The sequence below is a fragment of the Mus musculus genome, chromosome 13 (genome assembly GCF_000001635.26).
Source record: "Mus musculus strain C57BL/6J chromosome 13, GRCm38.p6 C57BL/6J".
NCBI lineage: Eukaryota > Metazoa > Chordata > Mammalia > Rodentia > Muridae > Mus > Mus musculus.
The window spans coordinates 100,718,159-100,735,046 of record NC_000079.6 but is presented as its reverse complement, the minus strand read 5'-3'; the positions used below and the strand labels follow the sequence as shown (position 1 = coordinate 100,735,046).

Below are 16,888 nucleotides of genomic sequence, written 5' to 3'. Positions count from 1 at the left end.
GGGCAGCCAATGACATCACAATGGGTTCTCCTTACAGTCATCTTCAAATGCTGACTAAATCCATACTTGTAATGACTTATAGACTATACCTTTTAAAGAAGTCTTCCTTAATGATGAGAAGCCTATGACCAGTACACACTAGAATTGTTTACTTTTATTTTTGTCCAATTGCCCATGAGCTAATCTTGGTTTTTTTTCTATCATTCAAGAGTTTATTTCTCTTATAAATTCCGTGCTATGAATAGGTTTACATTTGATTTTAGTAGTAAGCTATTCTGGTAACTAATGAAAAATACATAATTCATCATTTTGTTTTGTTTGTGCCAGGGTCTTACTATATAGATTGGTTGGCTTAGAACAGAACTTGCTGCATAGAACAGGGTGACTTAAAACTCACAGAGATCAGCCGGGCAGAGTGGCGCACGCCTTTAATCCCAGCACTTGGGAGGCAGAGGCAGGCGGATTTCTGACTTCCAGGCCAGCCTGGTCTACAAAGTGAGTTCCAGGACAGCCAAGGCTATACAGAGAAACCCTGTCTCGAAAAACCAAAAAAAAGTTTAAGTCATTCATCTAGTGACTGAATATTGGTTGGCTAGCATTCAAAAGCAGGTCACTACTAGATTATACTAGCATCTTTTTTTTCTTTTACGATTTATTTATTTTATGCATATCAGTATTCTATCTGTAAGTATACCTGTGTGCCAGAGGAGGGCATCAGATCCCTTTATAGATGGTTGTGAGCCACCATGTGGTTGCTGAGAATTGAACTGAGGATCTCTGGAAGAACCAGGCAAGGCTTTTAACTGCTGAGCCATCTCTCCACCCTATCCTAGCATCTTACTAGCATCTTTTTTTTTTTTTTAATAATTTTTTTAAAGATTTATTTATTTATTATACGTAAGTACACTGTAGCTGTCTTCAGACACTCCAGAAGAGGGAGTCAGATCTTGTTACAGATGGTTGTGAGCCACCATGTGGTTGCTGGGATTTGAACTCCGGACCTTTGGAAGAGCAGCCGGGTGCTCTTACCCACTGAGCCATCTCACCAGCCCCCTTACTAGCATCTTAATAATTAGACCTTGTATTCTGTTGCTATCTCCAACATATCACTTAAGATTTCTATTTTTAGAAATATCAGTTGCAAAGAAAGAAAAATAGCCATATTGACAGCTACTCCAACTCAGAACTTTGGAGTCAGCCTGTTAGTGGATTTTTATGTGCTAGGGGTCAAAATTGGTAACAATCTGGTGAAGCCATCTGTTTTACCACAATATCAACAGGCCTTGCTTTTCCTTGCCCTTCTATCTATAGTGTGGTCTCTTAGCAGCCAAAGGAAACCTTTTAAAATATTATCTGGGGCCAGAGAGATGAAACTATTACCATCAAGCCTGAAGACCTGACTTAAAATGTCACTGTGGTACCTCCACCATAATCACAATAAATATAATAAAACTTTAATCTGATTCTATTTTTAATGTTTAGTGGACGTCCAGTGGTATCTTTCTTGCACTGGCCTATTTAAAACTGCAAAACACCGTCTTCGTCTCAGTCCCTCTTAGAGTTACCATCATGCCTCATGTTTAACTTTTTTCTGAGACAGGATCTCACTATGTAGACTTAGATGGTCTGGACCTATATTTTTATCTTACACTACAGTGGGATATTTTGTTAAAAGGTATTTTTAGATCTACAATAATGTTTGACATATAGGAATCAATACATATTTGTTAAAAAATTTTTAGTTATTTTGAGACAAGGTCTTTCTTTGTATTCCTGACTGGCCTGAAGTTTACTGAATAAATCAGGCTGGCCTCAAGCTCACAGAGATTTGCCTGCCTGTGCCTCACTAGTGCTGGGACTAAAGGCATGTTTGCATCTTAAATGAGGTGGGTTTTTTTTTTTTTTTTTAAGATTTAGTATAAGTAAGTACACTGTAGCTGTCTTCAGATGCACCAGAAGAGAGTGTCAGATCTCATTATGGTGGTTGTGAACCACCATGTGGTTGCTGGGATTTGAACTCGGGACCTTCTGAAGAGCTGTCAGTGCTCTTACCCGCTGAGCCATTTCACCAGCCCAGCACTGTGGAGTCTAACTACATGTTTATTGTAGCATGTAGGATTCTGATTATAACCTGGTTAGTTATGTAGTTGTAGAATTTTGTGATTTATGAATTGAGTATTAATCAACCCAGGATTATAGAAAAAACTCCCAATGACCAATAACAGATTGTGTGTGTGTGTGTGTGTGTGTGTGTGTGTGTGTGTGTGTGTGTGTGACTGTAGGCCAGGCTTTCCTGGAAATTGCAAGGTTCCTGCCTGTGTTTCCAGTGCTGAAGTGCACTGCCATGCCTGGCAGGACAGGGATGTGTAGGGATGGAACAAGAACAGGAAACAGTAGAGGGAGAATCCGATTGCTTAATTACGCTTACTTTACTTTTTCATATGGGTTAAAGTACTTCTTTATGTTACCTAAAACTGGCCAGCTTGGGAGAACTGGCTGCTAGTTCCTTGGAAAGTCAGATTAGTTTCTGTCTAATGCAAAACTTCATTATGCCCCCAATTTTGGTTTGATATGGTGAACCTTGCATGGATCTCTTAAATTTTATTAACAAAAGTATTAAGGGGCTTGGAGATCAGGAGTCCTCTATTTGCACGTATGCCTGCATGACAGGACACTAGATCTTATAAGCCACCATATGGTTGCTGGGAATTAAACTCAGGACCTTTGGAATATGCAGTCAGTGCTCTTATATGTTGAGCCATCTCTCTAGCCCTTGGATCAACTCTTTTTTTTGGTTTTTCAAGACAGGGTTTCTCTGTGTAACCCTGGCTGTCCTGGAACTCACTCTGTAGACCAGGCTGGCCTGGAACTCAGAAATCAGCCTGCCTATGCCTCCCAGTCCACTGCCCAGCCGAAGATCAATTCTTTTTTTTTTTTTCCTTTTTTTTTTTTAAAAGATTTATTTATTGATTATATGTAAGTACACTGTAGCTGTCTTCAGACACTCCAGAAGAGGGAGTCAGATCTCATTACGGATGGTTGTGAGCCACCATGTGGTTGCTGGGATTTGAACTCTGGACCTTCGGAAGAGCAGTCGGGCGCTCTTACCCACTGAGCCATCTCACCAGCCCGAAGATCAATTCTTAAATCCACCAGGGAATTGAGGCCTCAACAAAACCACCCTCTACCCTGCAAACTGGAAACAAAGATATGACTCAAAAGGAAACCATTGCTGGAGCCAGTAATTGACAGCTAGGCTTAAAGTGAAATCATTAATTACATAGCAAACACTGTTACTATGTGTAAAGGCTCTGTATGTTTTTCTTTTTCTTTTTTAAGATTTATTTTTTATTATAACTAGTTACACTGTAACTGTCTTCAGATGCACCAGAAGAGGGCGTCAAATCTCATTCCAGGTGTTTGTGAGCCACCATGTGGTTGCTGGGATTTGAACTCAGGACCTTCCAAAGAGCAGTCAGTGCTTTTATCTGCTGAGCCATCTCACCAGCCCCTGTATGTTTTTCTTAAATCATTAGTTTCAAATTTTTATAAGACCAAAGGCTCATTCTATAGCATTCAGTAGGACTTGGTTTTGATTTCCTGGGCCTGTTTCTTCATAAATCAGCCTTTAAGAACTTGAGGGTGGGACGGGGAGGGGTACCCGATTGGAGGAAGTGGGGCAGAGATCAGGATGTAAAGAGAATAAGTCAATAAATTAGTGGGGGGGGGGGGGAGGAAAAAAACATGCACAAAAAGAAAAACAAAACAAAACAAATGGAGGGGTTTGGTGTCCATAGAGACTCAGGCGACACAGTAACGCAAAGCAAGACAGCTGCAAGGGCAAGCCCTTACACTTCTGCTACATTCCGAACTTAGAAATACCACGTCAGAACCCTGGCCTATCATCTTTGGAAGCAAAAAAAAAATCCACGTTAAAGACAAAATCCAGTAACAAATGGACACTGACTGCAGTCTAGGACAGCACAGCTTCCGGGTACTGTGTGCACGTGGCAGCGGGGAAGGGCAGGGTTCGCGGCCCAACTCAGCTTCCGTAGGACTGGCCCCGCCCACAGCGGAAGTATGGGCGGGACCCGTAGGTCGTGTGCGTCCAGCGACCGGAAGTAGCTGTTGGGCAGCTTTCGGACGCTTTAAATTCCTGCGGGGTGGAGGGCTTAGCTTGGGTGCCCGGGTCTGGTTTCTCACTCGCATGGCTGTGGACGTGAAGTCTCGAGCGAAGCGCTATGAGAAACTGGACTTCCTCGGAGAGGGACAGGTGAGGCCTGGGGCTGAGTTCTCGCGCAGGCAGGCACAGCCTGGCCACCGCCGGCTGCTCGGTCCCCTTGTCACCATCCCTGAATTGCTTCTTCCCTGCTGAAGAAGAGGCCTCCAGACCACGTAGCAGGCCGTGGCCAGTCCCCTCCAGAATCAGGGCTTCTTTGTTCTTAAAAGGGGGAGGTGGGGAAGGGCCAAAAACCAACCAGCAGGTAAAGAAAGACCTCTTACGACTTTGTTACTGTTCCCCTTTCTAGTTTGCGACGGTCTATAAGGCCAGGGACAAGAACACCAACCAAATCGTCGCCATTAAGAAAGTGAGTTGCCTTTTTATGTTGTTTCCTCTCCAGTCTTTGCGTCTTGCTTGCCACGTAGCCCTTGCTGGCACGGACCTCGCTATTTAGAACTTGCTGCGAGCCTTAACCCTTCTGCTTTGTGTTTGGGGGTTTGGGGGGTTTGCAGGTTTGCAGGCGTACTCCACCACGCCAGGCAACTCTTAGAGAGTAAATGCCCGTGCATTAACAGTTGATGGATGGCTGTCTGTGAGATAGTCTTGCTATGGAGTCCAGATTGGTCTCCCAACTCGTGGAAATCCTTCTGCCTCTGCCTCCCGAGTGCCGGGCATTACAGACATGGGCTACCTTCGGCTTCATCTTACTGCTCACAGTCACACTGATTGAAGGAGTTACAAGAACTCTATAGACAGTAGTATTTATTAGTATCCTGTGTTTCAAGATGGAACTCGGGCTGAAACAGTTTTTGTTCAAGTTAAAACGTTTCATCCCCTAAAAGTTGGTTGTTGGCTATGGAGGCAAGGACAGCGTCTCTTCAGTCCTTTTGGATGGCATGGTCTTTCCATGTCAAAGGTTGTTAAAGGTGTGTTATCTATACACGAAGGTTTTCATTGGCATCAGCAATACTGATAATAGTGTAATTTCTAGAAAGATTTAAGTATTCTTAAAACTTAAATTCATTAACAACACCCTGATATAATTTCCTGTGTGCCAAACACTTTTGACTATTTTTTTTTTCTTCCCCCACTTAACCTCCAAATAGTCCGTGAAATAGGTAAAGTGTCTTTGCCTCCCCTTTGAGGTACCTGAGGCTAGTTAGATGACTTGAGGGTCGCACAGCTAGGAATGTGGAGGCATTAGAACAGAGCAGTTGGTTGAGCTTCGTTCCTCTGCTGACATCTATAGCCAGCTCATGGTGACTCTGCGACTCCGAATAGAACTCAGGGCCTGTTGTGGTTGAGCTCTGTATTTCTGTGCTTCTTTGAATCTGTTGTTTCCTTTGTAATCTCACAATTCCTTTGAAGTATGGAGAATTACACTCGCATCTGGCAGCCTCCCCTTTTCATTCATTTAGTATTTGGCTTGCTGTCTTTTCAGTGATTCTGTTACTATCATTGTTTTATTTTAAGACATTATTTTTGTATTAATATTTTCAGGTGGGGGCGCTTGTGTGCCACAGGGCATATGCAGGATCCAGGACAACTGCAGAGAGAGCCTCTCTCTATGCCTTGTAGGTTCCAGGGACTGAGACCTTGCTTGGTAGCAAGTGCCTTGGCTGGGCGTGGTGGCCTATTTCTGTAAGCCCAGCGACTCCAAAGGCTGAAGCAAGAGAATCAAATGGTAGCATTTTCCAGAACTGGGGAGGTAGAGATAGATAGACAAATCCCAGAGGCTGCCTCCATGTAGCATTTCCTACGTGGTAGATGCCCGTGAGAGACACTTTCTCACAGAAACAAGGTGGACAGTGTCTGAGGAAAAACATCTGAGTTGGCCTCTAACCTGCATGTGCACACACACAAACATACATACCTACACCTACATTTGTGCACCCTTAAAGACATATATACATAAAGTTCAGGACCTTCTTGAGCTAAAGAGTAAGTTTCAAGGCTAGCACAGGCAATTTAGTAAGACCCCACCCCGTCTCAAAATAGAAAGTAAAAGGCTGGAGAGATGGCTCAGCTGCTTGTTCTTCCAGAGGATCATTGTTCAATTCCCAGCAACCACATGGTGGCTCACAACCATCTGTAATGAGATCCAGTGCCCTCTCCTGGTGTCTGAAGACAGCTACAGAAAACAAACAAACAAACAAAAATGTCGGGCACTGGTGGCACACACCTTTAATCCCAGCACTTGGGAGGCAGAAGCAGGCGGATTTCTGAGTTCGAGGCCAGCCTGGTCTACAGAGTGAGTTCCAGGACAGCCAGGGCTGCACAGAGAAACCCTGTCTCAAAATAAATAAATAAATAAATAAATAAATAAAACAAGACAAAAAAAACAAACAAACAAGGCCTAGGCTTAGTGGTGGAGCCTTTGCCTAGCACATGTGAAGCCTGCTGTTGTGGAAAACAAGCACCAGAATTATATCCAAACACCAGAAGAAACGACAAAACACCAGGCAGTTTCCTTTTTCTTGAGACAGGAACTCTGTAGCCCAGGCAAACTCCTATCAGTTCCAGCCTCTCAACGATGGTATTCCTGGTGTGAGCCGCTCCCATCCTCCCCTCTTCTCTCTGCTGCTGTCTTTGTTATCACCAGGTCTACTTCTGGCTCACCATCCCAGCCACGCTCACCTTTCTATTCCTAGAACGTGTTAGATTTGTTCTAGTCCCAGGATTGTTGTATTTTCTCTTTCTTCTGGTTGCCCTGTTTTGTCTCCAGAACTTGGTGTAGTTGAATTCTATTTCACTCAGATGCCTCTCCACCTAGAGGGGCCTTTTAAATACACCAAAACAAGTGTTGCCCACTGCTTCCCTGTTCTTTGCAGCTCTTTACTCTATATCATCTTCATGCCACTGCCAGGCTCTGACATCCTTCCGTCTGAGTGCACTGTCCACAAGAGTCTACTAACATTCCTGGGGCTGTGATGGCCACATCTGTAGGCATGTGTTTATTATGTGTGTGGGTGTTTGCCAGCATGTCTGTCTGTACAGCTATGTATAGAAGCCAAAAGAATGTTTTATTCCCTGGGGCAGGTGTTACAGATGGTTGTGAGCTCTTATATGGTCACTGAGAATCAAACCTAGATCCTCTGGAAGAGCAGTCAGTGTGCTCTTCACCATTGAGTCAGGTGTGTCCTGACTTAGCTGGATACAGTGGAGTATATTCTCAGAGACAGGTAGGAGGGTCATCTGAGTCTAGAAGTTGAGAAAAAACATACTACACTGGTATCTGAATCAAAGAAAACCTTGAGTTGACTAATAAAATCTTTTCATATGGTTGACATATTGGGTTTTGTAATTGTAGATACAAGTGGGTTTTCTTGCTTGCTTTTAACATTAGGATTAAGAATTCGCCTGGCAGTGGTGGCGCACACCTTTGATCCCAGCACTTGGGAGGCAGAGGCAGGTGGATTTCTGAGTTCAAGGCCAGCCTTGTCTACAGATTGAGTTCCAGGACAGCCAGAGCTACACAGAGAAACCCTGTCTCGAAAAACAAAAAAATAAAACCAAAAAAAAATTATTAAGCAAAAGCTTTTAATATGCTATATTTTCTTTTGTTTTGGCTTTTCAATTTCTTTAACTGAACTTTATGTCCAGGACATTTGGAGTGGCTGGTTTGTGGGACTTCTGTTTCCCAACTTAGACATCACTTATACTTTGTTCTGTGAACATTTGAGGATTTGGTGCTGTGAACCTTCTGTTTCCAACATTCATAGTTTCTACTAATACTCACTTGTTAACACCCTCTTTAATTTGATAAAAAAAAAAAAGAACAATTAAACTGCTTTTGAATTTACTATAACTTGGGCTTCTTGAAGTATGGCTTATGTAACTTAGCAGTTAAGAGCAGTAACTGCTTTTGTAGAAACCCAAGTTTGGTTTCCAGAACTCATGTGGTGGCTAACAAGTGTTTGTTCCAGGTGATCTGACATCCTCTGCCCTCCACAGGCACAAGGTGTAGATGTGATCCACAGATATTTATGCAGGCATAACACCCCCACACATAAAATAAATATTGTTTTTTGTTTGTTTGTTTGTTTGGTTATTTTTTTTTTGTTTTTCTTTTCGGTTTTTCGAGACAGGGTTTCTCTGTGTAGCCCTGGCTGTCCTGGAACTCACTCTGTAGACCAGGCTGGCCTTGAACTCAGAGATCCACCTGCCTCTGCCTCCCAAGTGCTGGGATCAAAGGCGTGCGCCACCACGCCTGGCAATAAATATTGTTTTTAAAAAATTATATAAAACCCTGTCTCAAAAAAACAATATACACACACACACATATATATATACACACACACACACACACACACATATATATATATATCACACATATATGTAATAAATTATATATAATTGCTAAGTTTTCTCTGTTTCCTAACTTGCTCTGTCAGTCTGTCTTGGGTCAGTGTGTTGGTGTGTGTGTGTGTGTGTGTGTGTATGTATGTGTATGTATGTGTGTGTGTTGGTGTGTGTGGTACATACACATGAATGCTCAGATCTGCCCATGCACTAGCTAGAGTAAGACATTCCATGGCTTTTTGCCTTTGAGACAAGGTCTCAATAAAACCAGACCCTTGCTATTCTGGATCTTTCTGTCCCAGTCCTCCAGTGATGGGACTTCAGGCACACACGGCCATGGCTGGCCTTTTCCATGGGTACTGGGGATTTCATTAAGGTTCTTATGTTTGCAGAGCCAATGTTACTACTGTGCCAGTTTCCCTTAATATTTTATTTATATATATGCACGTGTGTCTGCATGAGTATATCTGTAGATTGAACCCAGGGCTTTAAGCATTTTAGGCAAGTGTTTTATCATTGAGCAATATCCCTATTCTATATTATTGTGTTTTGTTTTGAAACTTTTTAAGTATTTAAAGTATTTGTGTCTATGTGGGTGGGAATACATGGCCTCTGTCTACTTGTGGATGTTAGAGGACAACTTACATGTATTAGGGGAATGGAATGAAGTCTTGGTGTTTTTAAAAATATTTTAGCTGATGTAAGCATGGTAAAATAGTAGTCACTTAAATCTGTATGATAGAGGACTTCATGGGATTACTCTACTTTTATTGTTTGTCTGTTTCAAGTTCTTTCCCATGTAGATTTAATAATCAGTTTGTCACTGTCTTATGTTTTATACTGTAATGCATGGCCCACTTGTAAATAGAAAGTTCTCTCTGTAGTGTACTGTGGGCCTGAGTACCAGAGGCTTTCCATGGAAAGCCCACACGGCCCACATCTGGAGCCCAGTGTGGGGCTCTCGAGCAGACATGACTGCACCTACCGGAAACTGCAGAAAGGTGAGCCCACCCACACCTCTGGAAACAATCAGTCTATCTTTTCCTACTGTGCTTTCAGTCAGCGCCTTGGCGTAGATTTAGACACACTAAACGGGCAACTGAAGCCTCCTGGCCAGAGCTACTATCTGGTGTTGGCAGAAGGTCCCTCTGGCCTCTGTCTAAATCCTGAGAGCCTGCAACGGGTGTTATCAAAGACTCTCTATCTAACTTCTCCTTAAAACAAAAAGAAAACCTGGTAATGCAGCAGCCACTTAAAAGCCACAGAGCGGCTGCCAGTTCCTAAATCTGCGGGAAGGCTTAGCATTTGGACCTCTGTGGAATCCCACGGAGCCAATAGGCCAAGGGGACATTCCCATTGGACAAACGCTTCTCTTCTTTTCTATCATGGGCAACTTACTATCACATAAAACATCACCCCAGGCCAGAGAAATACATGCCTTACTAAAACACCAAGGAATAAAGATATCCAAAGAACTAGCCTCCTTGTTTTGGGAGGAAGTCCTTCAGATAGCACCATGCATGGCCAGTGATAATATTTATAACCCGGACTCATAGATCCAAGTAGCTTCTCTCATCAAAAACAGAGATACCCAAATAAGAAAAATACTGTCCTGTGATTTTTTTTTTTTTTTTTTTTTTGCCAAACTTAGCTGCCATTCAGCAATGCATAGGGCCATCTAAAATAAGACAGAGTGATAGCAACACAGTCCTTAGCCCCCTTGGTCAGTTGAACCCAAAGATCAAGGTCCTAAAAACCACTCTATTTCAGATCTCACAGCCCTTACCCAATTAATAAGAGAAATAAAATCCATCTACCAACCTCTGCCTCCTTATGTCTAGGATGAAAAACTAAATAAATTATTCGCTCCTCCTACCCCTCCCTCTCCCACTCAAGGGCAAGACTCCATTAAAAAAACATAGGAGCTACTGCCTGCCTCTCCCTTAATTTCCCTCCCTCCATTCAACCAGAGAGAGGCATCTCTCCTCCCCCTTCTCCAAGCCGGAAAAGCAAAACACCTTCCAAACTCACAGCCAAAGCCCCACCTAACTCCATTGTTCCTTACCCCATCATCTGTCACCCAACAGCTTTTTAATATTGGAGACTCTTGCAAAAACTAACCCCACCTCCCATTCTACTCAGGAGCCTGATACAGAACTAAAAACCCAAACCGCTCAAGCATTCCCAGTTAACATCAACCCCAGTGCCCCCTCTCTCCCTGCCCTCTCCTCCATTCGGCCCCCAGGGCTCCCATTTTGTTCTCAACTCCTCCTCCGTGTCCAGCTGCTTCTGGGATGCCTGGGACTAAAAACCTGTTATCTCTGGCCAAAACACTGAAACTCTGGCAGGACTCCATGTTTTGTCCCACTCCCTTTATTCCCCCTGGGCAACTGCCCCGCAGTATACAGTTAGAGAATTTTCCAGCCCTCGTATAAAGTATAAGGAACAAAATGTCTTTGGGATGCCCATTGCTTTGTAGAGTTTGTAGTGTTCATTCAGTGCTACTGGCTTTGGGTTTTGTTTTGTTTTTTTTAATCTATCACATGTTGTAGGTTTGCTTTGTGAAAAATGCAGGATTATCAACATGAAGGTCTTAAAGCCCACAGTCACAGGGACACACCTCCAACAAGGCCACGTCTTCTCCAACCAGGGTAGACCTAATAGTGCCACTTCCTGGGCTGAGCATATATAAACCATCATATTCCACTCCTCTGTCTCAAAAACCAAAAGTGGTGGTTGGGGGTCGGGGGATATAAAGGAGACAATTATTTTGTGTGTATGCATGTACCACAGCCTGCTCTGAAGGTCAGAGAGTTAACTTGTGGGAGTTCTTAATTCTAAATTGTAGGTCCAGGGCCTTAACCTCAGATTGTAGAGCTTGGCCTCAGTTGAGCCAGCTTTCAGGTCCAAGATATTTATTGTTGGTAAATTTAGTTGTTTGCACATTTAGTGCAGAAACTTAGAGTAGAAACTTGATTCTTGTTTGGCTTTATGTGTTAGAGCTCACACTCTGCTAACCATGCTATGACTCTTTTGGATTTCTGGCTGTCCTCCTGAGTTACATACTGCTACATGTTTTTACTGTAGCTAATTTGGGTTTTTTTTTTTGATGTTGTTATATTTTTTAAGACAGGGTCTAGAACTCAATATGTAAACCCTGGGTAACTTCAAACTCAGAGACCTGCTTCCCTGCTTTATAAGAGTTGATATAAGGGCTGGAGAGATGGTTTAGCGGTTAAGAGCACCGACTGCTCTTCCAAAGGTCCTGAGTTCAAATCCCAGCAAAACCCAGCTCACAACCATCCGTAACAAAATCTGATGCCCTCTTCTGGAGTGTCTGAAGAGAGCTACAGTGTACTCACATATAATAGATAAATCTTAAAAAAAAAAAAAAAAGAGTTGAGATGAAGGAAGGCAATGCCCGCCAGTCCCCGCTGCATTTACCTGATACAGAACCTTGCTCTGTCCCAGGAGCTAAGACTGCAGGCTGCACCTCCATGTCAGTCTTTGTGCATTCAGATTATTCATTAATCTCACACACTGTTAGGTTTCGGTTGGTTTTATTTAAAAACTTGTATTATTTTATGTGTATCAGTAGTCTGTGCACCACTTGTATGCTTGATACCATCCACGGTCAGAAGTTGTCATTGGATCCCACTAGAACTGCGAGCTGCTGTGTGAATGCTGAGAAACAAACCTAGATCCTTTGGAAACAGTCAGTGTTTTCAACCCCTGCTCCATCTCCATCCTCTCTACACATTACTAATATATGTATCTTGGCTTTTTTTTCTTCCTTCTTTCTCTCCCAGATCAAACTTGGACACAGGTCAGAAGCTAAGGATGGTAAGTATTACATGTAATTTGATCAAATAGGAGATGTTGTGAGGAAAATGCCAATGAGAGTTAATAGTTCAGTAGAGTTACTGTAGTGTCTCTAGAGCAACAGTTCTTAACCTGAGGATCAGGACCCCATTGCGATGTAAACAGATGTTTGTTGCAAGAAATATTAAAAAATGAACCAGTATGTTTCTGTGCTTGTGCCTCTTCCTTGGTGGCCTGGCCAGCCATGCTCAGCGGTAATGGCTGGCCTGTTCTTATCTCGTTGAAACTCTGGCCCAGAGCTCCTGAAATGTTTCCACCCAGCTCACTAACTTCCCACTGGTGGGTCGCTACCAAGCCAGCGCCGTGCTTCAAATCCCCCATGACCTTTGTGTGCACATCAGGCAAACCCACGCTTTGCTGCCATACCTTTCTCTCTTGAACCCAGGTGAGCTGCTGCAAGAAGGAAAACACCACACAAACTTAGTTTAGAAACCACAGTAACTCAAATCACTGGGTGCAGCAACTAAAATCCTAATTTTGTAAACCTTATTAAATATAAATCCTCACCGGCCGTGGTGGCGCACGCCTTTAATCTCAGCACTCGGGAGGCAGAGGCAGGCGGATTTCTGAGTTCGAGGCCAGCCTGGTGTGCAGAGTTCCAGGACAGCCAGGACTACACAGAGAAATCCTGTCTTAAAAAAAAAAATCTAACTCCGCCAGTGGTGAATTCTGAGAGATCTGCCATCGAGACCAGGAGACACTCATAGTTACATCTTGTCTTACTGTCTATGTCCAAAGAGGCCTAGCTCTCCTGTTTCCTCTCTTCCTCTGTCCAACCCAGAAGTCCCGCCTACTCACCCACGATTGGCTCCTTTATTCATTAGGGGATGGTTTGCAAGAAGTCACCTGAGTATGTGACTCATTCCTTAATTGCAGCTCCTCCCTGGAGAGCTAATTAGCATCAAAATACAAACAACCCAGGACTATCCACAGCAGATACCTACATTACGATTCATAACTGTAGCAAATTACATTGTGAAGTAGCAATGAAAATAATGTTATGGTTGGGAGTCAGCACTGCAAGAGAAACAGCATTAAAGGGTCTCAGCATCAGGAAGGCTGAGAACTAGTACACTAGCGAATAAAGCGAGTCCAGTTAGAAACAGCATGTAAGGCTTGGAGAGATGGCTCAGTGGCTAAGAGCACTGACTGCTCTTCTGAAAGTCTTGAGTTCAAGTCCCAGCAACGACATGATGGCTCACAACTATCTATACAGCTACAGTGTACTCATAGACATAAAATAAATAGATAAGTAAAAATATAAATAAATAAATCTTTTAAAAGAAAGAGAGAGAGAAAGAGAGGAAGAAAGAAAGAGCAAGCATGTAAGCATCGCAAGGAACTGTCACGTCCTGTGAGTGGCGGGCAGTGAGGCCTTTGGTGCCTTGTCTGGGTGCCCTCACTGCTGCTTTGGGTGTTGTAGATCACTGCTGTTTTGCATTTCTTGCTTTGAAAAGGTTACATCTTCCTAGAGGAACACAAAGTTCCTGTAGGATGGACACATTGGGAATAGGTTTATTTCTTATTCTCAGGCCTCTTAGAATGTTAGGTCCTATTTAGCCACCAAGTAATAGTTACTATGAAAAAGCCATCTGGGAAAGTGCCAGTACTGCTCTAATGTTGATTTCCGTCTTTTGTATTGAAAAAAGATAACGTTAGTGCTAATTTGCTATTAGCACACAGTCTTCCTCTAGTGTTTATAGGACAAGAGAAAAGGCCTTATTACCACATATTTGTTACATGTCTGTATATGCTATTGTAATAACTTCAGAATGATATGCTAGAGAGAGAAGTACTTGCCATTTTTCATATACTATGTTAAGCCACCTTAAAACAATGTGAAAAAAATTCTCATAAAAATAGTTAAAGTTATTCTTTTTGTGTATGTAAAATGTGTATTTTTCTGAATGACCTTTTAAAAAAATACATTTGTAAAAGGTTTGATATATCAGAATTTTTGTTCATTTTTTATATTCTTTTTCTATAGGAATAAATAGAACAGCCTTAAGGGAGATAAAGCTCTTACAGGAACTAAGTCATCCAAATATAATTGGTGTGAGTATGATCTAAGCTGTTTGCCCTTTGGGGTCCTCTGTATTCTGAATATGATGGGTACTGATCAGAGGCTCAGTATGGTGCTGATGTCGGTAACCTTGGAGACCACTGAAGGCTGATTAGCTTGAAGTATAGTTTCTATTCCACTTTTGCTGTGAGCAGTGTCTTTATATTATACATATGACTGAGGAAAGGAGTCAGATGTTTCCATACAGGCTAATTTTGTCAGAAATGATTTTGTATCCATTGGTTAAAGGTAGCAGCTTACATTTAAATTGAGAACCTTTTTGCCTGTGTGTGGGCTGCGTGTGTTTCGGTTAAGTTACTGTAATTTGTGTACTGGAAATGCAAGTGTGTATCCTGTACCTGGCAAGACGCTTCTTACCAATTTTGCTGAGGAATTTTTGTTTGATTTTGTTTTCTTCAAGACAGGGTTTCTCTGTGTAGCCCTGACTGGCCTTGAATTCAAGGATTTGTTTGCTTCTGTCTCCCAAGTGCTGGGACCAAAAGCATGTGTCACCATGCATGACAAGATTTTTTTTTTGGTTTTTCGAGACAGGGTTTCTCTGTGTAGCCCTGGCTGTCCTGGAACTCACTCTGTAGACCAGGCTGGCCTCGAACTCAGAAATCTGCCTGCCTCTGCCTCCCGAGTGCTGGGATTAAAGGCGTGAGTCATCACTGCCAGAGCTGTGAACTTTTCATTTATTTATTTATTCTAATTCTCGGATTTTAGAGAAAGGAGTTCTTAAGTTGTTAGTGAGTTTGTTAAATGGGTTAATATTTTTGTACCCAAGAATACCAATTCCTGTTAAAAAATAGGGCAAATGTTAAATTTAATAAAGGAGTCTCAGATTCACAGGAAATTGCCAGCATAAGTTTAAAAATTTAAGCCAGGCAATGCACATTTATATTATTTATTTATAACCACATGAGAGGTGGAGGCAGAGGCAGGAGGAGTAAGTTAAAGGCCAGCCTGGACTTCATAGCAAGTTTTAGGTTGACGTGACATAACGTGCGTGATCTCAAAAATCCAAGCACTGGTGGATGTATCTTAGTGGTAGAACACTTGCCTAGCATGCTGAAGGCCCTGGATTTACCAGTAGCATGTGTGGGAAAAGAAAACATAATTTTTAAAAATTATTCACCAACAATAAATTCCAATATTATTAAATAAAAAATAACAATTTAACTTGATTTTTTTTTCCCCCTTTGCAGCTCCTTGATGCATTTGGACATAAGTCTAACATTAGCCTTGTCTTTGATTTTATGGAAACTGACCTCGAGGTAAGATAGGATTCCTGGAGACTTATTCTTCTCTAGGTGAAAGAGAAACCCGCATGTTTATTCTGCTTTAAGAAAATACTGATGCACAAAAAAAATTGCTTAATTCTGCAGAAGTCAAAAGATCTCTAATTTCTTTATATTTAATTGTACTTCTAGTATTATGTACAGAGATTAAGATTTTATTGGCATTTTACCAAGTTCTCTTTTACTTACTGACTTTTTTTTTTGCACATTAGACTTGACAATTTTACATTTATCCTCATATTATCAAAGGTTAATGTCTTCTTTTAGAAAATCAAGTTTCTTTATAAAAGTTGCAGGCTTTTTATTAATTAAATCTCCAAAACACTAATAGTCCAAGGATTTAAAACTAAAATTCTTATACATTGCTGGTTTGAGTCCAAATTCTATAGTCCCTCTAGAAAGCAGTACAGTTTGTTAAAAATTAAAGACATATTTACTCTCAGATCAAAGGTAAAGGGAATTTTATGACAGCATCAAGCAAAGGAATGCACTAGATATAGACCAGTAACAATGTTACTGGTCCCCGCATCAGTAGCTCTAATTCACCAGTACTATAGTGTGTGTAATAACACCAGTAATACTACAGTCATTAGTAACAGTTATGTGCTCTAGCAACCACTGTATGTTACATATCCAAGAGAAAACACTTGGTGTATGGGTGTTCACTAAAACTAGAAACAGCTAAAATGTGTTTTATCTAGAGGATGTATATAGTCACTTACACAAGAAAGTGCTACCCAGGAATAAAAAGGAACCAATAAGTCTAATAACAAACTGACTGGCAGAGCTTCCAGGTCATCTCATCGGATTCAGTCCTCTTTCCCTCTGTTGCCTTCCGTCATGGCCTACATTTTCACTCTTTCCCAGGCCATTTCAAGACATAATTACCCCTGTAAGGAAATGCTTGGTCTCCTTTAATTCTACCACAATTGCTTGGAACTCACTCTGTAGACCAGACTGGCCTTGAACTCAGAAATCTGCGTGTCTCTGCCTCCCACCCCGCCCGGCTGTGTGTCTGTTCTTAAGCAGCCTCTCTCCTGCCAAGAGGTTATACTGTGGGGCTGAGGTAGAGCTCAGGCCAGTCTTCCTTACCATGTGAGCCGGGCTGGGATGAAGTAG

General features: G+C 42.1%; 1 protein-coding gene across 1 annotated transcript in view; it reads left to right on the top strand.

Annotated features, from left to right (window-relative positions):
- The first annotated feature begins 4,104 nt into the window (after window positions 1–4,104).
- The window catches only part of Cdk7 (cyclin-dependent kinase 7), a 33,919-nt gene continuing 21,135 nt past the window's right edge, over window positions 4,105–16,888 (top strand). Inside the window, exons 1-5 of the mRNA NM_009874.3 lie at window positions 4,105–4,273; window positions 4,530–4,589; window positions 12,334–12,367; window positions 14,394–14,461; window positions 15,677–15,745. Of these exons, the coding sequence (NP_034004.2) occupies window positions 4,208–4,273; window positions 4,530–4,589; window positions 12,334–12,367; window positions 14,394–14,461; window positions 15,677–15,745 (297 nt within the window). The 5' untranslated portion in view covers window positions 4,105–4,207. The remainder of the gene's footprint in view (window positions 4,274–4,529; window positions 4,590–12,333; window positions 12,368–14,393; window positions 14,462–15,676; window positions 15,746–16,888) is intronic.